The following is a 26,214-nucleotide window of genomic DNA, read 5'->3' on the forward strand; positions in this document are numbered from 1 at the left end:
ACCTTGTAGATTAATACCACAATATGATCGTTCTTTGTCATGAAGTTACATCAATCCTACACCTAAAGTTAAACGATCAGGAACGTCAAATGTGACATGGCAATGCTTCATATCAAATCATGGAAGTCTAAATGTAAATCACATAACCTGCCATTTAATTAACTTTTCATATTTTGCAAGTTTTCTCTTGCGTCAGAGCCAACCATTGGGACTACATGCAATTTAACCAAATTTGTCATTAATTATTATCCCGTGGGGATCCGGGTTAGAATAGGTCCTCAGTACCCCTTGCTTGTCGTAAAAGGCGATTAAATGGGGCGGTCCTTCGGATGAGACCGCAAAAACCGAGGTCCCGTGTCACAGCAGGTGTGGCACGATAAAGATCCCTCCCTGCTCAAAGGTCATCAGCGCCGAGCATAGACCTAAATTTTGCAGCCCTTCACCGGCAGTGGTGGCATCTCCATATCAGTGAAATATTCTGTAGAGGGACGTTAAACAATATTCAATCAATCAACCATTAATTAATCTTATACATTTGTATAGAAAACATCATTTTATTCATACTTGTATCAATGGAAATGTTTGCAACCAACAAAGGATCTTTTTATTGGGAAATGTGATAATATTGGGAAATGTGATAATAGTGTGTGTATAATCGGGTTTGAATTTTCACAAAGAAATATGTAAGTATAATAAGCTTTTACAAAGATCTCAAGAACTGGAAGCTTAAAAATGTATAGTTGGTCAATTTGCTATGCAAGCATCCTCATGTGCTGTTGATTTGCGTTCAATTAATCCATGACGTCGGGATAGCATAAAGAAATCCTTTCAAAGAACCACATGATTAAAATTTCTCAAATTAATGTGCAAACACAGCAATGTAGTAATGATAAGCCCTGTGGTCGAGTTACAGTCATATGGGGCTTGGTGGGGGTCTCCGTGGCCAAGTGGTTAGGGCATCGCGCTCAAAATCACACGGCCTCTCACTTCTGTCGGCGCAGGTTCGAATCCCGCTCGCGCCGGTAAGTGAGAAAGTTTCCTATTTTACTTTCGGAAGGTCGGTGGTCTCTTCCCAGGGACATTGTATCTGGATTCGCTCTTCCACCAATAAAAACTGGACGCCACCAGATAACTGAAAAATTGTTGAGTGTGGCGGAAAACATCAATCAAGTTCAAACATCATCATGAAAGGAGAAGATAACGAACAGTGATCAATCCACAAGCAATACAAAATAGATCGTTGGGCAAACACAGACCCCTGGACACACCAGAGGTGGTCATGTAGTTTAGATACCAGTTTGTTCATAGGGTGGGGTTGGGGCAGGAAAGAACCTTTTTAAGAGCATGAAGGACATAATGTTAAATCGTCAAATAACTTCTTTCTGTATGGATTCAATATGGTTCATAGTAGGATCCCCGGTGGATAGGGTGTGGCAATATCTAAACTCGAAAATACACGGATAAGGTGAGTCTTCTTATTTTAATCATTCAGATGTTGAATTCTTTTCAGATTTGAATGAGGAAATACAATCAATGTGGATTTTGAATGATTCCGCGATGGTATTTTGGGGAAAACCCGGCTTCTTTGTGAATAACACTGATGATCTAGATGGTACAATGTGTAACTGGACAGTGGGAGAGGGAAGGTATATGTAATTGATATGAGAGTTGAAGATAACGAACAGTGATCAATCTCATAACTCCTGCAAGCAATACAAAATAGAGAGTTGGGCAAACACGGGCTCCTGGATATACCAGAGTTGGAATCAGGATCAGGTGTATAGAAGGACTAAGCATCTCCAGTCGACCGGTCACATCCGCTGTGAGCTCTATATCTTGATCGGGTAAACTGAGTTATCCGTAGTCAAAATCAGTATGCCAAGAACGGCCTAACAATTGGTATGAAACACGTCAGTCAGCATTTGACCCAATAATAGTTTGTATTGGCAAACTAGATCATTATAAAGACCATAGAATTTGCGACATGCATTGTAAGTCAATCGCGTAGCCCAACATAATTCTAAACACTGTATTTTGAACATATTTTATTGTATTTATGTAGATGCATACAAGAGATGAACTAATTCTTAAACAACTTACGTTTTTTCTCCTTAAATACATGTACTATAATAATATAAGCTGTTCGGTCAACAAAAGAGTATGAATGATTAGGAGATAGTTTAGTGATATTGAACTCGTGTATATTTTAATCAACATTTTATGTATAAAAGTATGGGTTGACCGCTGTGTTCATTTTATTCGTGAGATCTTCAGCTTCATATTTTTCTCCTCTTAAAGTGTATGGGTAAAGCCACATAAGGAACAAAAGCGACTCGAGTCATTCAAAGAAATCCAGACCCTGTTGACTTCCGGTGAGGAGGTTCGTTGGGCGGTGAATATGAGCGGATGTAAATGTCCACCGGATCCTGACGAATGTGGTAATGGCTCCTTTGGAAATGCTATCAAAGGTAGGCCCTTATGTTTGATTAATTTACACTTAATGTAATTCCGTAGTTAAATACTTCTCTAGAAAGTTTCATCACTCCGGGATTTTCTAGATTTCATTATCAAAAAGAGAAGATACAACAAAATTCACCAATATTGTGATAGTAATATTCTTACAGAGAACTGGAACATTTACAACTTACATGTACATTGTATTGATAGCTCCTATGGTAGTCTATATAAGCAGCGGAAAAGAAATTAGATTTTTTGTCATCTCGGACGAATCCGTGTTTTGTTTGCTTCATGTAAAATGAAAGCTTTGGTTAAAACAAAACACTTGTACAGCATAATGATAATTATATACATGTATATATAATACAAATATCACGAAGGCGATTAGTTTCTTTATTCGACTGGTTTCTTTATTTCTTGATATTTTAATATACTAAGTTTAAGTTGTTTTCATTTTAGATTTCAAGATTATGAAGGATGGTTCCATAAGTTTTTCCTCGTCGATGACATTCATTATTCCCCTTTCCTGGCAGTATGTCCGACTTGTTGCATTCGGACATATTTACGAAAACAACACGGCATATTTCATGATTTCCTATTTAGATCCCACAACATGGCAAGATGCAGAAGATGACATGGTGTTATGTTCAATAAGCGCAGATCCTTCTTCATCAGGAGCTAAATTTTTTACCACCAGAAAATGAATTTGTCAGCATGAATAGTAATGCTTTATTAGAGGTGTTTATGTCTCTTATGTTTGACCTTTAGGATGATTTACAAACAGGATCTAAATATCATGTCTTTTGTCAATACAAGGATTAATTGTATATTATTTTACGTCCCTCTCGAGAATTGGAATACAAGTTTAAGAGTTGGGCAAATACGGTCCCCTGGACACACCATAGGTGCCACGTCAAGTTTAAAGGTGTATTGGCTATTCCGTTTAAAGTAACGAATGGGTCAATATTTTAGTACTTAAATCTAGTTTATATTTTAGAATAACAACATAAGAATCTAAATAGTAAAATGTCTTTCTTTATTGATTTATCGGGTGATGAAGGTAGCAATCATTACAGGATTTTTTCTGCAATGCTTGCAACCTTTATCACCCGATAAATCAAAGCATTTAATTGTTTAATTACTTATATGCAAACAGGGACGATGGAAGGCATTGCTGGAGACAATTTGCCATGATATAAACAGAATCTGATATTTAAAGTCTGACACTGACTTGAAAGCATTGTATACTGGCATACACCTTTCTATTGAAACTTCAGGTTTTAGAACTGTTTGTAGACGCTGGTTTATAAATACATGCACACAAAGAAAAAATACAATACACAAACAACAACAGGCCCACATGCCTTATCAGTCACCTGACTACTAGTGAAAAATTATCACTACTCCCACGGGCTATGAAATCTAGGGGGGAAAATCCTGTTCTGTATATTTAAGCTAAATTTTAACATACAGCAAAAGTATAAAACAAGGTGTTGTTCTTAAAACTTCACTTCCCTCAAAATTGCATACACTGATGAAAGGCTTTTAGTTTACACAATATCATTGGTGTATAAACATTAAAAAAGATGTGATAAAACCCTGGATTTTCAACATGCCCCTGTCCCGGGTTTAAATCACAACCCTGATAACGTCAGCCTGCTTTTCTCTTAACTGGTCCCCTATTGTGACAGCTCCCAAGACGAGTTAACGTAAACCCGGGACAGGGGCATGTTGAAAATGGATTAAAAGCAAGTAAGTGTTGATTTCCTTTTGACAGTTTTGAGCATTACTATTAAATGCTTGAAAACAACTTGTCTATTGCGTAAATCCAGGCACAACCGAGTCGAAACTTCGGTCGAAGCATAAACCGTCACCGACTCCGGCATTTACACGTTTTCCAGAATCAAAATATGAATGCTAGCGAAGGGAAGTCGATAAAGGCTATGCCTCTCGACTTCTCTAAAGAGAATACATTTTTTTGTACATCTTTTTCTGCTATTCCTTAGTATACATTTAGATTTTGTACAGATCAGCAAACTTACACTTAAACACTATATCCTAAGTTTGGCCCCACCCTGTGGTCAGAACCCCTACCCCGGGATTATGAAATTTACAATTTTGGTAGAAGCCTTCCTGCTTTACATCTTAATGCATTCAGTTTTACTTAAACATGTGCGGTTCTGGAGAACATTTTTTGAAAATTGGGCAGCTTTTGCCCCGCCTTTAAGGTTCCAGGGGTGCAAGAAAAAGAATTGGTATAGTAGTTATCAAGAAGTTACAAATGCCTATTGTTCGCACATTTAATAATTGATCATTTTGGCCCCACCCTAATACCAAAACCCCTAGCCCTGGGATCATCAAATTTACAATTTTGGCAAAGGCTACCTGCTTTTTCTAAATACCCATTTAGTTTCAATATTACTGAAGAATATTAAGTTTGGCCCCGCCCTGGGGGTCAGAACCTCTACCCCGGGGATCATGAAATTTATAATTTTGGTAGAGAACGTCTTGCTCTACATCACTATGCATTTAGTTTTTCTTAAACATGTGCGATTCTTAAGAAGAATATTTTTGAAAATTGGTCAATTTTGGGCAGTTTTTGCCTCGCCCCTAAGGCCCCAGGGATGCTGGAGTCCTGAAATTTACAATTTATGTCTCCCTTGTCCCAAAGATGCTTCATACCAAATTTGAAAAGATTGAATTGATTGATTGAATATTGTTTAACGTCCCTCTCGAGAATATTTCACTCATATGGAGACGTCACCACTGCCGGTGAAGGGCTGCAAAATTTATGCCTATGCTCAGCGTTTTTGGCCTTTGAGCAGGGAGGCCTAGGGTTCTTTATCGTGCCACACCTGCTGTGACACGGGACCTCGGTTTTGCGGTCTCCTCCGAAGGACCGCCCCATTTAGTCGCCTTCTACGACAAGCAAGGGGTACTGAGGACCTATTCTAACCCGGATCCCCACGGGATGAAAATTTTGAAAAGAATTGGACTGGTAGTTATCAAGAAGTTAAAAATGTTCAATTGTTACCGCACGACTACGGACGATAACCAATTGCAATATGTCACATGAGTTTACTCAGGTGACCTAAAAATAAAATATACTACACTAATCAGAAAATGAAAAGTATGCAAAAGTTAGCTACATTTAAGAAACAACGTTATTCAGTGAACATGGCGTTATGAATAGCAATTGCTCTGCTGGCATATTCCATGTACGCGAATGAAATTTAATTTTACAGGACATTCGGTCTGGTAAATAATGTAGTTTTACCAGACCAAAAGTAATTTTACCAGACCAAAATTTCATTATCGGCAGAAATTCTTACATTAAGATACTCCAACAAAAATACAACAAATTTCATCATTTTATGCTCTATATCTCTCAAAAATGCACATAAACAAAGCAATAATTGAAATGACATCAGAAAAATTTGGAAAACCAGTTCTAACTTAGAACAATGCAAATAAAAAGTCATTGCAAGACATTCAAATTATTTCCTTATGTTTAAGAGTCTCTTGCAAAAGTGAAAAGAGAGAGACAGTTGTCTCCTTCATAACGGAACTCAACACAAAATTCATCATCAGCTTCCTCTTTCTCATAAATATTGTTTAATTGTTCAATATCATCATTGGTCATGTCTCCTGCCACATCATCTTTTTCAACTGTCGGATCATCTGTTTCAGTTTCTATTGTCTCATCATCTGAATCACATGCTTCCATTACAATAACCTTGTTACAGGATTGTTCTAACTGCTTTTGTTTACGTTTGTAGGTAACTCGTCTAGGTTTTAAAGATGAAGCCTGGAAAAAGATGAAGGCATACATGTATTACCACAGAAATACATGATCATAAATTGATTATAGTATGCTGCATTATTAGACCCCCAAAATATAAGGAAAGAAAATAATGGACATGGCTATGATATAATACCTAAAGATGCACAAATAAAGTTGTAAGCAAAAAGAATTCTGCTTTTATTACAGTTTTTCATTTTAAAAGATGCAGCAAGATCTTCAACTCATCAATGCACCTGTCAGCATGAAAACTGCAAGTAATCATGAAGGATTTATGCAGTATATAAATCTTAGTTTATTTACAATATGAAAATTACTCTTAAAAATCAGTATAGATCAAGTATTACCATCCACTTGCCAATAGAAGAGTCGGGATTAAACTCTCCAATACCAGGACTCTGTAGTTTAACCAGCAATAAGTTGTTCAGGGTGGAATTTCTCAGCCTTGTACGCCCACTGGTTTTTATTAACTTCATTTGAGAGAATGTGGTCTCACATGTAACACTTGTTGGAGGAATACAATTTAACACATCAATCACAAGCATCATCATAGGGAAGTTTTTATCATAGACATCAGCCCAGGACAAAGTGTGAAATCTCTCCTTGTACCTGGAAATAATTATAAGATTTTGATAAGTATTTCTGATTTGATTTACCTTTTTACAAATGAATGTATCACAAAATAAATTATAATATCGATGCCCTACATGGCCATTTTGTTTACTAAAATAATCATCAGCCCTGATCCAGGTAGCAATCCCTGCATACTAAAGATTTAAATGGAAAAAAGTGTAAGACTAAAAGATTTGCATTAATCTTATTATATTTCACTTTGAAGAAATAAAATATTCAGGATGCGTTCCTGTCTCCATATATAGTTTTAAATACCATATGCATATTTTAATGAAAACCCCTTTGTACAAAACTTTTTTCATCAGTTTTAACTCATCCAATGCTTCCTCTGTGCTGAAGTTTGGATTGGCATTCTTCAGGGTTTTACTAATGTGATTAGCAACTACTGTTACTTCATGAACAGCATAATCTGAAAGCAATTCACAATTGAAAATATTAAACATTTCATCTTAATAATATTTAGGGAAAGCCCCCTTCCCATATACTTCATATGAAAAATAAACAATATCAGCGTCAAATGATTGTAGAGATAGCAAAATTTAACGATAAAAAACATTATATCTATATTAAATACTGTTTCAAATAATAAGCTAATCTTATTTTTGCAGTTTGGGACGTTTTTTGTTGTTGGTACTTTTAGTTTTAGAGGAAATAATATTATGTTTATTGTTTACACTACAGAGAAACAAGGAAATAATAATTAACAAAAGGATTGTCAACAATGAACATAAATATAATAACAGTGAAGCAGGAAAAAAACAAGTGCATATATACTGCAAACCTACAAAAAACAACAAGAGGTACTGTGAGCAATGCTCACTAAGAATACCCCCCGCTTACCCCAATCTCCCAAAGGGTGTTGGTAATAGGTATAAACTACCTCTTTTCTGAGTGTAAAAAACAAATGGCATGACAAATCGAACCATATTGCTACTTCGATGTCCAGTGCGCGTGACCTTTGACCTTTTGACCCCAAAATCGATAGGGAACATCTTCATCCCATGGGTAGTCCATATGTATGATATGGTGACTGTAGGTGGAAAGGATAACGCTTAAGAGCCCGGAAACCATATTGCTACTTCGATGTCCAGTTCGCATGACCTTTGACCTTTTGACCCCAAAATCAATAGGGAACATCTTCATCCCATGGGTAGTCCATATGTATAATATGGTGACTGTAGGTGGAAAGGATAACGCTTTAGAGCCCGGAAACCATATTGCTACTTCGATGTCCAGTGCGCTTGACCTTTGACCTTTTGACTCCAAAATCCATAGGGAACATCTTCATCCCATGGGTAGTCCATATGTATGATATGGTGACTGTAGGTGGAAAGGATAACGCTTTAGAGCCCGGAAACCATATTGCTACTTCGATGTCCAGTGCGCTTGACCTTTTGACCCCAAAATCGATAGGGAACATCTTCATCCCATGGGTAGTCCATATATATGATATGGTGACTGTAGGTGGAAAGGATAATGCTTTAGAGTCCGGAAACCATTGCGTCTACAGACGGACGGACGGACAGACAGACGGACAACCTGATTCCAGTATACCCCCCCCCCCAACTTGTTGCGGGGGGTATAATTAGCAACTCCAACAGAACTTGTCAACATTTTTAACCTTTCAACTCGGAGACAGATTCAATTTTCGGCCAATTTTTCAGATGAAGAATCTTTGTAGCATTCATTACAGTAATTTCTGATTCATTCAGTTCAAATCGGGTTTTCATGGCTTCAACAAATCCATCAATTAAGGTGTTAACATAGGACATGGTTGGAGTATTTCCTCTCAATTTTATATTCTTATAGGTACTAGATTAAAGAACTGCTTTAAGTTCATCAGAATCCCTAAAATTGTCATATGAAAGATTTAAGCAACTGAAAAGCCAGAAGGTTACACTCTTTTAAAAACAGCATATTTCTGAGAAATTATTTTTCAGGCAGAAATTATTATATTTACATGTATATTGAACACTTGAATTTATATACATTCATATTCTATTTAAAAAATAAACTCTTTTTTTTCATTTGGTTATGATAAAAATATACATAATACCTCATGATCATCTTGCATTCCTGTGTTAGTTCCACTGTTGCTTCCACCCAGTGAATGCAAGGTGAAGATAACGAACAGTGATCAATCTCATAACTCCTATAAGCAATACAAAATGGATAGTTGGGCAAACAAGGATCCCCGGACACACCAGAGGTGGGATCAGGTGCCTAGGAGGAGTAAGCATCCCCTGTTGACCGGTCACACCCGCCGTGAGCCCTATATCCTGATCAGGTAAACGGAGTTATCCGCAGTCAAAATCAGTGTGCCAAGAACGGCTTAACAATCGGTATGAAACACGTCAGACAGCATCCGCTACATTAGATTCAGGTTTCTGTATCTGTAGGGAGAGTTTTTGAAGTGGCTTCAGTACCTCCTGAAATAAAAATGTTTTATTCCAATTATATTGAATGAATTTTTTATTTTTAGTTGATAATGATATTTCAACATGGATTATTTGAGTAAGCTTTTTGCTAGGTTGAGACCATGCTATAAACACTCTGATTATCAAAAGCATTTTAGTGAATTTTTCACATCTTTAAATAACTTTAATGTACAATACTACATTAACAATTGTGTGTGCATATGCCCTCCATAACATAAAAATGTAAATAAAAACGAATTATTACCTTGAGGAATAGAACAAAGCAAACAACATCTTTAGACAGCATAATCTTTACAAGTCCCTCTGCTTTGGAGTTTGTGTGACTTAGGCTGCATAAATGAGCTTCGTATGCAGTATAGTTTCTGATTAAGCAGTCTATTGCTCTTGTCAGATGAGGCAACCAACGTGTCCCTGTTACCTTTTCTGGTAAAATGCCATCAATCTCCAATGATTTTATTGTATCAAGCAGACCTTTCTTTATTTTGTAAGACTTCATGTAGAAATAGTAAAGGCCGATTAGCAGTGTCATTAGTTTGTCATACAGCTTTTGTTTTTGTTTTTAGCACATCCCTAAATGCCAACTCAAGGCGGTGCGCAAAGCAGTGCATATTGATAATTTCATCATTTATATCTTGTTGTAACAAGATAGCCAACCCTGATCGTTTCCCAACCATATTTGATGCTCCGTTTGAGCCCATGGCTACAAGTTTACCTGAAATCATAATTAAAAACAGAAATGAAAGGATATAAAGTATAAAGTACTTGTAATGTATCAATGTATGCCTCAAAAAGACATTTTCACAATACCATAGAACCTAACAAAAATACATCAGACATCTAGGGTCAAACAGTACATACAATGAAATATTTATTAATTACTTTTTTATGATTTTCTTGATGGATTGTATAGAGCAAGTTGAAGTATTTCTTTTAAAAATGCATCACAAATTAAACCCAGTATGTGGACAAACTTCATTCCCCTTGTAAGAAAATATAATAAGAAATTACTTCGTAATAATTTTGTTTTAAGTGTGGGCTTATGAATTACATAGGGAAAATAGGACAAGAGGAATGACTTTTGTAGGCTGTAGGCATATTTGATATTTCAGTTTTAAAAATATATATAACTTGTAATGTACCTTTATCAAGTCCACATGAATCAAACATACTGACGGCGAAATCTTTCAGATCCTTTGAGCATGTATTTTGTGGGGAGCCAATACCCAAAAATTGTTCAATAGCCTTTCCGTTTACTGATGTTCTAACATACACCACCTCCTGTTCATCGCCAGAAATATCTGTGGAACCATCCATCATGAAAGCAATAAAGTGCGCACTGTTAATCAATTTAACTTCTTGGTCCCTAGTAGGCTGACCAATGGATGTCATAAAGTCCAAGGCAGCCTTTTCATTTTGATAGGTATCACCAAGTTCCAGACCTTTCAAAGTGTCCAACTGACACAACCAAGGGAAATCTCTTAGAGGTCGGTTATGCTTGATAATGACATGGGTATTGATAAAAAGAATTCTAAGATTTTGTCTTTGTGCATGTTTCAATGAAACGAGTGCCTTTCCAGCATCAGATGCAATCTTGTCTTCACTGGTCATAGTTTTTGTCTTTAAAGACAAGATGGCTTATTGATGAGAATTACTGGTATCGTGGTCCAGGACTGCACTTATCTTTCAATCTGTGCAGCCTGTTATAAATTTGTTCTGCCCGCGTAAGCCAGTGCTGCTACCTGCACCTAAGTTACTATAAAAATCAATACAGACTGAGCACGTCATTGTGTCATTTTCAAATTTAAGCCATGGCCGATTTTCCTGCCAATTTTTACTCAACTTCCGTGCAGGTCTGTGAGCCTCATACTCTTTGTTCTTCTCCTTCCTCTGTTCATTCATTGTTTTCTTTTTCAGAGCTTTGCCTGGAATCGCTCCTTCCGTATATTTCAACCGAAACGCCATTAACACATGTTTATTTTGAAAAACGGAAGTACATGTAGTAAAATACCGGAAATACTATAAACAAAAACAAGAAAAACCAATACCGGACATTTGGTCCGAATTCATACAAATATAAACCGGACCAAGCCATTTTTTACCGGGAATGTCCGACGGTCCGACGTATTTCGCGTACTCTGTGATCGTTGTATATTACTTATATTTGCATTTTCAGGGCCGTAAATTACATGGAGGCGGAGGAGGCAGCTGCCTCCTCCAACTTTTGAGCCAAAAAAAATTAAAATTTAAAGTTCATTAGAATTTATGTTGTTTCCAATAGCTAAGAACATGATACCTCCCTTAAAAAGCATTCCAAATCTTTCTTTTAGAATGAGTTAGTCAAGCAACATCTTAGAAGGCCCTAGAATCAAGGATTTTGCACGAAACGTGTTCAGTGTGCACAAAATGTGCTCAGCGTCTGGGGGCCTGGGCGGCCCCCAGACCCCCGCCTAATTTCCTGCCTCCTCCAAATTGAAGGTTAATTTACGGCCCTGTTTTTATGTTTTACATATAAACACTATTTATAATAAATATACCAAGTTTGCTCCCGTTCTGGAGTCAGCACCTCTACCCAAAGGAATGTAAAATTGGTAGACGATTTCCTGCGCTAAATTATTATCCGTTTCCTTATTGTTATAGATACGTGGTTGTAGAGAAGATATTTGAAAATGGCAGCTTTACTTTACCCCACCTTCCCAAGAATGCAGGAGTTCGGATATGCAAACTTTATACCACCCCGACTCTCTACCCCCAAAACGCTTTATACCAAATTTGAAAAGAATTGGAAAGGTATATAGAAATGTGACAATAAAGAACAGTGACCTATAAAGAATAAAAAATGAAGAGTTGGGGAAACACGGACCCATGGACACACCAGAGGTGGGATCAGGTGCCTAGGAGGAGTAAGCATCCCCTGTTGACCGGTCACACACGTTATGACCCCTATATCTTAATCAGGTAAACTGAGTAATTCGTAGTCAAAATCAGTGTGCCAAGAACGGCCTAACAATCGGTATGAAACACGTCACGGTCAGACATTTGATCCAATGATAGGTTGTATTTATAAATTAAATGGTCATAATGACCATATAGAATTTTGCGAAATCCTGACTTTAAACTAGACTGTTGACACGCCAGAACATCAATTTGTTTGTCAGTGGCATGTCTCGATTAAAAAACTGATTATACGTAGAACAAGCTCTTGCGTAGCGAGTTAGTTGAGAGACATAACCAGCACGTGATAATGGAATATGGGAAGTTGACGATGAAGAAGCCGAACTTGTCCCGTTTGTCATAGATTTGAGTTGTTGATTGATTGCATATTATTTAACGTCCCTCTCGAGAATATTATGCAGACGTCACCATTGCCGATAAAGGGCTCGGCACTTACAGCCTTTGAGCAGGGGAGGAGGGTCTTTATCGTGCCACACTTGCTTTGGTTTTTACGCTCTTATCAAATGGACCGCCCCATGTAGTCGCCTCTTACGAAGGACCTATTCTGACCCGGGTCCCCACGGAACTACTTGAGTTATTAGATTGTCGTTAACATCGATGTTCAATAAAAATATCCATTTTTGAGGAAATTACTATCATTATTATTGGTAGAGATATCAATGGCAAAACACCGTATAGTATATTGTATATATCTCAAGCCATGACCAATATACTAAAAATGCTGTACACGCTGTATTAACAAACCGGCTACTGACCTTTTAAGGTCACGGAGTCCGCTCCCTTAGTTGGCGACACACATTTACCGTTTCGCCTTTCTTTCCTCTTGTACCAGTTCCATCTTCATTGTACATGTACATATTGACTTTCTTGGACTTTTATTCAGATCCATTAATTGACATGTTACATTCTTAGTTTTATTTTAAAAGTAAATTTTCTGTCAATAGACACTCGCCCAAAATGTTCATATAGTTTAGAAATGTTTGCATAAAAATTTGATAGCGTTTAGGAAACTATCTATATCGTTAAAACTTATCTCTACTCGGGAACACTGACCTAATAGTTTAGGTGATTGATCAACAATGCCCATGTACAGTAACTGGCATGTGCGCTTGGAAGTTTTCGACCTAAAACCATCAAGCTATATCGTTTCGTTTGACCATATACATTGTGATTAGGACAGCATGGTGCACCTACGTGTGGCCCTGTTTCTCATGTTAACATCTTATAAGGTTGGAGGTCAAGAGTAAGTATTCTTATGAAAATTGAAAACATTTTCGCACGAATATACATACACTACCACTTTACTTTGGTTTATTCTTCAAATGCTTATGCCACCAAAATCGAAGATTCGGGGCTATCTAAATTTTGGTCGGTTCGTCTGTCTCTGGCAAAAACCTTAACCTTGGTCATACCTTTTACACCATAAATAGTAGACCTTTTATATTTGGAATATATGTTCCTTGTGGCAAGACCTTTCCATTGACATCTTTGACCTGGCGACCTTAAGATTGACCTTTGACCTACTTTTAGAAATATTTAATATTAGCCATATCTGTCAAATTGAGGTACTGTTTTTAATATTAAGCATGTGCATTTTTGTGATAAGATTGATTGCATATTGTTTAATGTCCCTCTCGAGAATGTTTCACTCATATGGCCGGTGAAGGGCTGCAAAATTTAGGCCTATGCTCGGCGGCTTACGGCCTTTAAGCAGGGAGGGGTCTTTATCGTGTCACACTTCCTGTGACACGAGACCTCGTTTTTGCGGTCTCACCCGAAGGACCGCCCTATTTATTCGCCCCTTACGACAATCAAGGGGGTACTGAGAACCGGGATCCCCACAGGAGAAGACCTTTCAAAATTTGTTGAATCTGTGACATTGTTTTTGGAAATTTTCCCTTTAAAAAAAACCTTGGGCCAAGCAAAACAAATTGGTTCTTATGCCATGTTATAGAAAATCAAATGAGGCAAGCAGGTTTTTTTTATTTTCAAGATCATTTATATTTTACTACATTACACTATGTATTTTAAGTATTTAAACATTTAAATACAGGCATTTGTCTTTTTAGGCATTGTTTTCTTTCTATGTTATGTCTACATTTAAAAGGAGCTTCATCAGTGTGATTAGCACAAACTGAGTAGGCACCATCAACATTTTGCACATTGTCACTTCTTCCACCGCTGTTACAGAACAACTGAATCTCACTTGGACTCAAATAGAACAGGATCTTCCTCACAAAAAGTTTGTCTAACAGAGAATTCATAAAGGGGTCATTGGTAAAATCTAAAGTTACGAGATCCTGTAATTCATATCCATATGAGTACTGATATAATTCGATGAATCTGTTCAGCAGCACAAGTTCAGGACTGCACAGAAAGCTTACGAATAGCATAACACGTGGCTTGTCACACACACACAATGCTGCACAATACAGGAAAGTTGGAAACAACGTTTTGCACAGCTTTCGTAGTTTGGGCACTAGGGGAACATATAATTCGAGGTGACGTAAGTCAGCCTCGTATGTCAGACCCCAGCTTCAATGGCGCCCTGTTTTAATCACTACCATTTGCGAAATCACTTTGATTTTTAATATAAGAAATTTGTTGTCACATATGCTAATGCAACGTAAAAGCTGTCACAATTCACTTTGAGATTGATATAGGATCCATATGTTTACCCTCTACGATAAGCGAGTTAAATAAGAATTTATGAAATCGCAATTTTTATCCCTTCGATATGAAACAAAGTCCACACATCAAAAGGAATCGCGAATTAGTGTTTAGGTTTGTAAACAAGATCAAAATTATTTGTCGTTTGCCAACATTTTATTCCACGATCTTAGAAAAACAGAATTGGACTGTAGGAAACGATTTGCATTGCTTCTGTATTCATTCGCATTTTCACATATAGACGGGGAAAACATGGTCTATTTTTCTCTAGGAATTCTGGGTAAACAGCTGTCTCCTCTTATGTCTGAAAATTATGTTAATTAGCCGATTTATCGCCTATCAAAAAATAGTTCACATTGATACTATGTTCCATTTTTATTAAACTGTTATATATAAATTCTGTTTTATGTCAGATTGAAGAAGTCTTCCTTGTATGTGATCTGTTGTATTTATCAAGCAGAAATTGTGTGTAATTAGAATTTTAATATTAAACTCTGCACTATTTCTCTGTATCCATACGCGCCACGCTATCCTGTTTATCAACAAGGAGAAAACGTCTTGCCTGAGAGAACTGATATATTCTTGCCAACGCATTAACTCAAGATAATTATCTGAAACCCAATGTGTTAATTTCGTACAATTTTACCAAAATATTTCTTTTGGACGCATTTTTTGAGATTTTAATACTAAATCTGGGTGTAAACATGTAATCTTCGATCGAAAGGGCCGAGCGCCATTTCCCGCGCTCTTTCATGGTCAAGTCAGATAGCTGTAAACATTGATTAAGAAATATGAATGAACATGTTTTTGTGAATATATTTGTTATTCAAGAAAAGAACTCCATTGGAAGTAATATATTGGAAATCAAGTTTACATTTCTTTGTCACGAAATATGATTTATCTCAAGAGTTGAATGAATTATCTCAAGAGTTGACACTTGTTTTCAAGAGTTGATATTTCAAGAGTGGAAATTTTCTTGGACTGGTTTAACTTTGACTCAAGAATTGAATGAGTTATTTCAAGAGTTGACAGTTGTTGTCGTCATCAGATATGAAGGGTAGTAAAAAAAGAAAAAAATCATGATTTTGATAGTCATCAAAGGGTCAGAAACTTTCTCAGAATATAGCAGAGGTAAACAATGTGTAGCAAATTCACTTGTGTGCATTGCATTTAATGCAGTTAACCAAAAATTGTTTGGAGATTGGGATGCGAATGATATTCATTTTGTTCTCGAAAAAGGTGATGTTTTATACAAGCATGCAAGACAGGCCTGTCCACATGAACATCTTAACCCAGAGGACTTGCCCAAAAATGTTTGCATTCAAAATCAGTTGCTTCATGTGTCTGCTTTACCAGTTTATGCAGGGGAAATACAATCAATTTTGTTCATATGAACTCTTTTAAGCGGAAATACCCAAGAATTAGTGAAAATTTTGTCACATTTTTTTTTTTTACAAATCTCAACGACAACAACCACAGAGTAAAAAACACTGTAACTTATGTGAAACCTTCGTTTCATAGTGTTAATTCAAGTATGTTCAAGTAATAACCCCCAGGGGTAGGGTATGCCAACAATTGGGGATCAATACTTTACAATGAAATATATAGGATTTTTTTAAAAAAATCTTCTCAAGAACAGCAAAGGCATCATTAAAAATATTGATATGGAAGCATCCTTAGTTAGTCTAGATTCAAGTTTGTCTTAGTTACGACTCCAAGGGGTTGGATGGGACCAATTTTTAAAAATCTTCCTACTAAGCACATCCTTGGTAGGTCAGATGTGCATTGTGGCCTATGGGCCTCTTCCTCACATATAGCTTAATTATGCTTGCTACTCAGTTTTAGAATGTTTCAACAGTTAACACATTTCATTACCTCAAATTGAAGGTATAACATATGCTTCTGGATTACAAATAATACCATCCAACATATTATATCCTTCATTTAATTCGATCTTGCATTAGAATCCATGCCATTCACTGCCAAACGTCACCTCGTTTCAGTACCTTCAGTACTTTGATTTTTCTGCTGGCCATCAAAAGCAGTGTATGTTTTCAAGTCTGTTGACTTCATCTTGAATTTTGTCCGTTATCACTCTGAACCATCTGGAGAATCTAACAAAAAAGTCTTACAGTTTCATTTATATCCACTGACAGCATCGCACTATCAAACAAATCCGTTTTCTATTCGCCAAGTGATGCTTTGACTGCATAACTGGTGTATTTGGAGGGACAAACAAACAAACATCAACAAACTTCTGTCTTTTGATAAAATGTCTCCGTTGACTCCCTCACTACAGATTGATGTATTTACAACAGCTCTAGGAGCCCGACATTCATTTGTTTGCACTTTCACATGAAGTTCTGTGTCCAGCAATACTTTTCTGCCTCTTTGCTTTAGGACATGTTCTAAGGATTTGTCTAAATCATCAAGGCATCATTCATTATATCTCCACTTTCAAATCGTGAAGGTTTCCTGGCTGATAAGTTGTTGTTTTGGGGTTTTTAGGTCACCTGACTATTGCAATTGGTTGACCTCATCTGGCGTTTTCAGGGGTCTTCGTTTGCCTTGTTCTCAATATTGTACAGTGCTCCCTCGATATATGTATTGCCAACTTATATTTATGACGAATTAGGGCAATAAAGCGGGGGTGGCAATATAACGAATTCACTATTACGGACAATTTACTGAGCAGTCAAAAGAATTTCAATACCATAAAGTTATTTGGACTCCATTCTATATAAACATTTGAATTATCTTGAGTTTGATTCAGCAATTATTAGTAATTAACCTGGCCACCTGCATACTTTGTCCAAACTGTCACACTTCACCACACCACTATCAAAGTACAGGTGTGATTACCGATGGATGTTAGGTAATTGGCATTATTATCGAGGGTAAAATCTATAAAATTTGACCATTTGTTTGTGAAAATCAGTGGTATCTGGCATTATACGGGGTTGGCATTATAACGGGGGTGTTAACATGGGAGGAAATCTATGGGATTTTCAGGCAATAAGCGGGGTGGCATTATAACGGGGGGCAACATAACGAAGGATCACTGCATTCTTTATATGATTTATGAGATTGATCACAGTTCGTTGTCTTCACATTTTTCATCCAACACTATTTCTCAGGTTCATTTACCAAATACTTTTATGAATTCGTATTGAGTAAAAACGATTTTCGTATATTAGCTTTTTTAAGTTCTACAAATCAATCTTGGGTTTAACTAAAAAGTGTGAATACAGTATGTCTTGAAAACATAGCATTTGTATAGCGGGTATCCTTGTTGTATGTTCGTTTTTGTGTTGCGTAAGAAAAGTTAGCTTACACATTGTAAATGAACAACCTTGTAAGATTAAATCTGATATTGCGTAGATATTTGTTGTCTCATAAATTTAGTATCAAAACATTCTTAACATATTTTCCTACTATACTTGTGTCCAAACATACCTTCAAATATTCATTAAAGCCCCATACGACCCGAAAACTCCCAACTTCAAATGATTTCGTTTGTTGACGTAGCCATGTTAGGTAGCCGGGCTTTAATGAATATATATGAAGGTATGATTGGACACAAGTATACTAGGAAAATATGTTAAGAATTTTTTTATACTAAATTTATGAGACAGCAACACAAGAATACAACGATATCAGACCTCAGCCGTGCGCAGCTTTTTGTGCTCCGTAAATCGAAGGTTTTTATAAGGGGTGGATCTGTAGCTCTCTGTTACATCAAAATATTTTTTCAGAGAGCTACAGTTCTGCAGCTAACTTCTCCTATGCACCTGACCCCACCTCTGGTATGTCCAGGGTTCCGTGTTTGCCCAACTCTTAATTTTGTATACCTTGTAGGAGTTATAAGATTGATCACTGTTCGTGATCCTCACCTTATCTGTCAAATTAAACACAATTCTGTTTTATTGTGCTTAGACCAATTAGAATTGATTCCTATGACTCCCTGATGGCATACCTCATCAATGGAGCAGATGTGAGATATTTCTTCAACACTTCAATCTGTGGCCCGTCCACATTTACATCTGAACCGGAAACTCCTGTGTTTGGTGGTGAAGTCAAGATGTTTGTGGCCGCTCACAATACAGAGGAGAAGCAGGGACAAATGACGTTCAGCCAAGTCCAATACATTGACGAAAATAGAAAAGGTATTTTATTTCATTATATTTCACGCTTCTGAACTCTTACTGATTTACGGCTTAAAGGAGATTATATCTAGGTGCATGAATGTTACGCATAATAGATTATGGAAGTCACAAATATCTTCATGTGAAACTAATCATCAACAATATATAAACCACAATGATATATCGGTAGACAGAACGGGCGGTCGGTGTTATCCCTGTACCCAAGGGAGATAAAACAACTACCATGCAACCATTTAGTAAATGAAGAAATAGATCGCTGTTTGTTACCTTCATCTTTCATAAAAGCATATTTGTATTAGATATGCATGTCAGGTTTGATACAATATAGTTACCACATTACGACACTGTGATGTAGGCAAACCACATTTTTCAATTGTATCCCTTATTACATCCATGCCATCATGACGTCATACTTTATCTTAATCGTAACATCGGCTTTGCAATCGGTGACATCATTGTATGTGTCGATGCAACATTTGTAGGCTTTTTCAACTAATTTGTACTAGGAACAATTGGATTCATATGGAGAAATGGTTTTTTCCATCATTTTACTTATAATGTGTATAAAATAACGATAAATGCAATACTTGGCTAAATAGTAAGAAATAAATCGATTAACGTTTTTAAACTGAATGGCTACAAATGTACCATATTAGTAAACATTAATGGTACACCGTTTTTACATTTGTTCCTTTTTAAAGATATATTATAAAAGTTATGAGACATCTTATATATTTTTAAACGATATTTCATTAAATGCAATATATAGCTTATATAGTATATACATGTATATAAGATATCTCACAAACTTTATAAGATATCTCATAAACTCTATAAGGTATCTTATTAACGTTTTTGATATAAGGTATCTCATAAACTTTATAAGTAACTTTGATAAGGTACATGGGCCCCAGGAAACTAACCAACCAGTTTAAACAAAGAATGTATATGGAGATTTTGTACAAGTACCTGACAGACATCTATCCTTCTGTGTTTAGTAAACGAGAAGTGATAAAAGAATTAGATAGGTTACAAGAGGAATATGTTTTGGTTCCAGCTGACAAAGCTTGTAACAACATAGTCCTTGTTTGTAAGGCTCATTATTACAACTGTATTTTAAACGAACTTGGTATTAATTCCACTTTTGGTAATCGTACTTATACTCCAACTGCCCTTTTAACAGATGAAATTCTTCAAAACCATGCTTCAGTTTTAGACACATTTAATATCCCAGTCAATGGGTCGAATGAATATGAGTTACCGTACCTATACTTGATTCCTAAACTACATAAAAACCCTTACAAACAAAGATACATTGCTGGATCCAGTAAGTGCTCTACCAAGCCCCTATCTTTGCTCCTCACGAAAATGTTAACAAACTTAAAGTGATTCCACCCTCCTGTGATGTCATCATATTTTGCAAAATCAATGATTTATTTTGATTTATGCATGATAGAAACATAAATTTTGCTAGAGTCTTTTCTGATAGCTATTGTAAAAAATCTTGTTAATAAAATTTTTCAAAAATCTAAGTTATAGATGAATAGTCAATGATACATTTTTTAAAATATTGAATCAAAGGGCAATAACCCTGTTTTTATTGATTTCTTTATCACGTCTATTATTTGATATATTTCCTTTATTTTTACAGGCATTTTGTATATTTTTGTGAAGATACAGTTTCATGAAATTGGTATGAATGTAATTATATCGTCATAACCAGTTTGCATGAAATTTTGATAACGTTGTTTAAGAAAAATTGCAATTTTCTGACGGTTATAGATGATTCTGTTTATGTATATCTCGCATCTTAAAAAGTGTGATGACCTATGTATTTTATTTGATAATTTGTTAGTTTTAACTCTAATGAATGGAAATAAATACACTTTTAAAACTTGTATCAGATAAAACTGCGAGTATGGATTTACCTTAATGTGCAACTACATATGCCAGAAGTGGTGTTAATCAAATGTGGATTCTAGCACATTCTAAAGAACTTTTAGTAAAATTGAAATCGCAAAACTTTTCCCAAATCAATATCATCAAAACCTATGACTTTTCAACACTTTACACGACCATTCCTCACGATAAATTAAAGACTAGACTTTTTGACATCATAGACAGTTGCTTCTGCAACAAACATGGAAAACGGAAATATTCCTATCTAGTGATCAGTCATCCAAAACATTACTTTGTTAAACACCACTCTGATTCCACTCACAAGTACTCTGAAGTTGATATTTAAAAGAAATATGCTAGAGTTCCTCAGTGTCGATTCGATATATCCCTGTGAACTCGAAATAAAAGACACCACAGAGTCGTCCACTTCTGCTTCTTACCTAGATATTTTGTTGAAAGTAGACATTAATGGCAAACTGACAACTCAACTGTATGACAAACGGGATGATTTCAGCTTCTCCATCGTCAACTTCCCATATCTATGTAGCAATATTCCATTATCACCTGCATATGGTGTTTATATCTCTAAAATGATTCGATACGCCAGAGCTTCTTCTACTTATGGTCAGTTATTAAATCGATGCAAGCTACTGACAAATAAGTTGATGGTACAAGGGTTTCAACAGTCTCGATTGAAGTCAGCATTTCGCAAATTCTGTGGTCGTTATAACGATCTAGTCCGTCAATACAACCTATCATTGGGTCAAAAGCTGTCTGACGTGTTTCATACCGATTGTTAGGCCGTTCTTGGCACACTTATTTTGACTACGGATAACTCCGTTTACCTGAACAGCATATAGGGCTCACGGCGGGTGTGACCGGTCGATAGGGGATGCTTACTCCTCCTATACACCTTATCTCACCTCTGGCATGTCTAGGGGTCAGTGTATGCCCAATTATCTATTTTATATTGCTTATAGGAGTTATGAGATTGATAACTGTTCGTTATCTTCACCTTTCACACAATATTGTATCTTGCTTAACATCTCGCTCGAGAATTTTTCACTCATATGGAGACGTCACCAATACCGGTGAAGGGCTTCAAATTTAAGCCTATGCTCGGTGCTTATGGCCATTGAGCAGTGAGGGTTCTTTAGCGTGCCACACCTACTGTGACACGGGTCATCCGTTTTTAAGGTCATCTCCGAGGACCCGTGACATTCACACCTGATGCCGAGCGTTTGGCGAAGGAACTGTCACTACCTGTTTTAACGACTTCGGTCTATCGCGGCCGGGATTCAAACCCCAGCCTCCCGCATGCGGGGCGAACGCTCTAACCTCTCGGCCACCGCGGCGTTTGAATGAAAGATTCTATTTCCCCTAGCGCATTGTATGCATTCAATATGATCCCGGTGGATAGAATGTGGTCATGATGGGGTTTAATGTTTTGAATGAGAAATGCCTTGTTCGGGGAGGGATATAGGCCCTGAAGTATTCCTTACCTTTATCGATAAATAGTATATTTTCAGACTTGAATGAAGAAATACATGCGATGTGGATTGTAAAAGAATGGGCTTTGGTATCTTGGGGGAAACCCGGTTTCTTTATGAATAATACTGATGATCTCGATGTCACGGAGTGTAATTGGACAAAGGGAGAGGGAAGGTATATAGTGTGTATGTGTGTGTTGCTAAATTAGCCCACTGTAATCGTTAATACCGTAACAAAATTCGTTTCATCAACAAAAGAATGTAAATAATGATAAAATATTTTTGATACAAAATGGAAGTAAATACATTGTATAAAAACAGGGTTTTTTGGGGTTTTTTGTTTTTGTTTTTTTTTTGTCATAGACTGCCATAATCTGTAGTTTGCAATCGTTAATTTCAAATTTGTACGTAATATAAATATGTTTTTCCTGTTTTGTTCAAATAAGTTTATAATTTCATTATGATATACTCTTCATTGATTTGGAGAAAATAAAGAATAATTATCTTATCTTTAATCAAGATATCAGATAGTAGTATTCATGTTAAAGCTATTCGTGATTTTTTTTTTTTTTTTAAACCTCAAACTATTTTTCTTTTGAAGCATATGGGTAAAGCCACATAAGGAACAAAAGCGACTCGAGTCATTCAAGGAAATTCAGACCCTGTTGACTTCCGGTGAGGAGGTTCGTTGGGCGGTGAATATGAGCGGATGTAAATGTCCACCAGATCCTGACGACTGTGGTGATGGCTCCCTTGGAAATACTATCAAAGGTAGGTCGTCGTGTTTGATTTTTCAGCACACTTAATGTAATTGTCTTATTATACCCCCTAACGAAGTTCTGGGGGGTATATAGGAATCACTCTGTCTGTCTGTCTGCCTCTCCGTCCGTCCGTCTGTCTGTCTGCAGATTCGTGTCCGGGCCATAACTTCTTTGTTCTTTGACTTAGGCATACCATATTTGGCAAACAGGTAGATCACCATGAGACGATGTGTCGAGTACCTTCCTGACCTCTGTATGACCTTGACCCTTGACCTCAAGGTCAAAATTAAAGGGTTTTTTTACAATGAATTCGTGTCCGGGCCATAACTTTGTTCTTTGACATAGGCATACCATATTGGACACATGAGTGTATCACCATGAGACGATGTGTCATGTACCTTCATGACCTCCATATGACCTTGACCTCAAGGTCAAAATTAAAGGTTTTTACAATGGATTCGTGTCAGGGCCATGACTTCTTTGTTCTTTGACATAGGCATATCATATTTGAAACATGAGTGTTTCACCATGAGACGATGTGTCGAGTACCTTCATGGCTTCTATATGACCTTGAACTTTGACCTCAATTTCAAAATTGATTATAGGGTTTTGACATAGTCATACCATAAGACATGGGTGTATCACCATGAGACTATGTGTCATGTACATTCATGACCTCTTTACGACTTTGACCTTTGATCTCAAGGTCAAAATTATAGGTTTATGCCATGGATTTGTGTTCGGACTATATCTTCCATTTTCTTCTACAAAGGCATACCATATTTTTACACTCAAGAAAGAGGTAATTTATACCTATTAACAACACCCTTTGGGAGTTTGTGGTAAACGGGGGGTATTCTTAGTACATCTTGTTTAATTACGTACAAGAAAAGGTTCCGTCATATTAAGAATTCGTAGTCTAAAAATGGAAATGTAACAGTATCCAGCATGATTGAATTCATAAACTTCTAAAGAAAACTGTATCATTTAGAATCTATATGCACATGTATTTGTAGTTCCTATGTTAATCTATAAAGCATGTGTAGAAAGGTGAAGAATTTAGAAATTCTGTCATATCGGACTGAGCTGTGTGCGGTATCATAAAATCGAAGTAATGTTAAAAACAGGCATGCTCGAGTTTTGTTTTCTTTTCCAGATTTCAACATTATGAAGGATGGTTCCATAAGTTTCTCTTCATCGATGATAATTCTCCTTCCATTTTCTTGGCAATACGAACGACTTGTTGCTTACGGACAAATTTACCAAAACAATACGGCAAATTTCATGATTTCCTATCTAGATCCCACAGCATGGAACGATGGAGAAAATGGGCTTACTTTATGTCCAATCACTTCAGATTCTTCTAATTCAGGAGGAGCTAATTTCTATACTACTGGCAAATAAAAATGTGAACACGGAAACTAAATATTTTTAAGTAATCATTTAAAAGGTATAAATATGAGAATGCAGTGAAACTAATATGTCTAAAATATCGATTTCACGGGTATGAATTCCCTCGGACTCCGCTACTTTGCTGGATCCATGTATTGCCCACGTTTGACCTATATCGATTAACGGGTAACAACTACTCTTTTGCCATACTCTTGGAATCTAAAAAGTGAGCTCGAGATTCGCAGGTCTCTCGGATGACAGAGATTTCAAGTTGCGGTAAGTAGGTATTGGATAGATAAGGCTATGAGCACGATGCGTAGGTGGTAGTTCACCTACAGCTGATGACGTCTCAATGTGAGTGTAAAATGTTAGAAGTGACGTCAAACAAGCACACGTCAGTGCTGACGTCTCAATGTGAGTGTAAAATGTTAGAAGTGACGTCAAACAAGAACACGTCAGTGCTGACGTCTCAATGCGAGTGTAAAATGTTAGAATGTTAAAACAAACACAAATAGAAGTTACCAGCAAATTTGTTTTAAACCCGTTTGGAAATGCCAGCAGCATCTAACAGTTTTCTGTGAAATGCTGCAAGTTAGACGACTGTCAGAAATAAAATAGTAGAATTCATCGTATGCATACAGATGAGTTTTGTAAGTGATGAAAAATTGAAAAGTACATGTATGTATTAAACTCTAAAGCAGCAGGTGTAAAGAACGTATCTTTATTTTTCTATAAAGCAGAATTTATTCAAAAACGTCTATGTGAGAAGAAAAAACCTTTTGCTGTGGCCTTCAATTCGGCATTTAGATATATCATTTTCATTCATATGTTGATTCGATATATCCCTGAGAACTCGAAGTAAAAGACACCACAGAGTCGTCCACTTGTGCTTCTTACTTAGATATTTTATTAAACGTATCTCGGTAGATATTAACGGCAAACTAACAACTCAACTTTATGACAAACGGTATGATTTCAGCTTCTCTATTGTCACCATTTGTAGATGATAATGGAATACTGCTACATAAATATGGAAAGTTAACAATGTAATAAAGTTGAGTTGTTAGCTTGCCGTTAACATCTGTGATCAATAAAATATCGAGTATGCTCTCAATGTAAAATCTTTTGGATAAAGTTTGCATCATAAGAATATAAAAACAGGTCAGCTAATAAAGGAGCACAATTCGTGTCCATTGGAATTCCAAATGACTGTTGAAGACTTGATCTCCAAAGACCAAGCAAATATTCCCAATGAAGAACTCCAGCATCTTTTCGCTATCAACTTCAGAGTACTTGTGCATAGAGCCAGAGTGGTGTTTAACAAAGTAAATTTTTGAATTACTGATCACAAGATATGAATATTTCTATGTTCCATTTTTATTGAAAAAGTAGGTATCTATGATGTCAAAAACCCTAGTCTTTAATTTATCGTGAGGAATGATCGTGTGTATAGTGTTGAAAAGTCATACGTTTTGATGTTGTTGATTTGGGGAAAGTTGTATGATTTCAAATTTACTAAAAATGTTTTGATTTTTTTTTTTAGAATCCACATTT

General features: G+C 36.4%; 3 protein-coding genes and 1 long non-coding RNA gene across 5 annotated transcripts in view; 2 read left to right on the forward strand and 2 right to left on the reverse strand.

Moving 5' to 3' along the window:
- LOC125648488 (uncharacterized) overlaps nt 1-6,424 on the forward strand; it is an 11,755-nt gene extending 5,331 nt beyond the window's left edge. The window contains exons 3-6 of one of the 2 annotated variants that reach the window (XM_048875616.2): nt 1,511-1,646; nt 2,299-2,468; nt 2,917-3,195; nt 6,237-6,424. In XM_048875616.2, the coding sequence (XP_048731573.2) occupies nt 1,511-1,646; nt 2,299-2,468; nt 2,917-3,161 (551 nt within the window). In that variant the 3' untranslated portion in view covers nt 3,162-3,195; nt 6,237-6,424. Of the gene's footprint in view, nt 1-1,510; nt 1,647-2,298; nt 2,469-2,916; nt 3,255-6,236 lie in introns of those variants that run through there. The other variant, XM_048875615.2, reaches the window with a different exon arrangement.
- LOC125648489 (uncharacterized) lies at nt 5,489-7,038 on the reverse strand. Its single transcript, XM_048875617.2, has 2 exons — nt 6,607-7,038; nt 5,489-6,265 (listed from the first exon to the last, which is right to left on the reverse strand). The coding sequence occupies exons 1-2, from the start codon at nt 6,808-6,810 to the stop codon at nt 5,969-5,971; spliced, it is 501 nt and encodes a 166-aa protein (XP_048731574.2). The 5' UTR covers nt 6,811-7,038; the 3' UTR covers nt 5,489-5,968.
- A 3-nt stretch (nt 7,039-7,041) lies between these two features.
- Nucleotides 7,042-11,238, reverse strand: LOC125648206 (uncharacterized). The gene is made up of 4 exons (XR_008796002.1): nt 10,470-11,238; nt 9,575-10,042; nt 8,949-9,321; nt 7,042-7,301 (listed from the first exon to the last, which is right to left on the reverse strand). It is a non-coding gene; the product is annotated as an uncharacterized LOC125648206 (long non-coding RNA).
- Nucleotides 11,239-13,345: 2,107 nt separating this feature from the next.
- LOC125646587 (uncharacterized) lies at nt 13,346-24,694 on the forward strand. Its single transcript, XM_048872971.2, has 5 exons — nt 13,346-13,525; nt 18,889-19,118; nt 22,547-22,682; nt 23,109-23,278; nt 24,425-24,694. The coding sequence occupies exons 1-5, from the start codon at nt 13,464-13,466 to the stop codon at nt 24,670-24,672; spliced, it is 846 nt and encodes a 281-aa protein (XP_048728928.1). The 5' UTR covers nt 13,346-13,463; the 3' UTR covers nt 24,673-24,694.
- Nucleotides 24,695-26,214: the final 1,520 nt, after the last annotated feature.

The sequence above is a fragment of the Ostrea edulis genome, chromosome 6 (assembly GCF_947568905.1).
Source record: "Ostrea edulis chromosome 6, xbOstEdul1.1, whole genome shotgun sequence".
NCBI lineage: Eukaryota > Metazoa > Mollusca > Bivalvia > Ostreida > Ostreidae > Ostrea > Ostrea edulis.

What these genes read in the sequence shown, in the direction of transcription:
- LOC125648489 (XM_048875617.2), bottom strand. Translation starts at nt 6,810, where the DNA reads ATGATGATGCTTGTGATTGATGTGTTAAATTGTATTCCTCCAACAAGT. An exon ending in CTTCTATTGGCAAGTGGATG is followed by an intron (nt 6,266 to 6,606) that starts GTAATACTTGAT and finishes ATCTTTTTCCAG; the next exon opens with GCTTCATCTTTAAAACCTAG.
- LOC125646587 (XM_048872971.2), top strand. Translation starts at nt 13,464, where the DNA reads ATGGTGCACCTACGTGTGGCCCTGTTTCTCATGTTAACATCTTATAAG. An exon ending in TATAAGGTTGGAGGTCAAGA is followed by an intron (nt 13,526 to 18,888) that starts GTAAGTATTCTT and finishes TATTGTGCTTAG; the next exon opens with ACCAATTAGAATTGATTCCT. An exon ending in CCTTGGAAATACTATCAAAG is followed by an intron (nt 23,279 to 24,424) that starts GTAGGTCGTCGT and finishes TTTCTTTTCCAG; the next exon opens with ATTTCAACATTATGAAGGAT.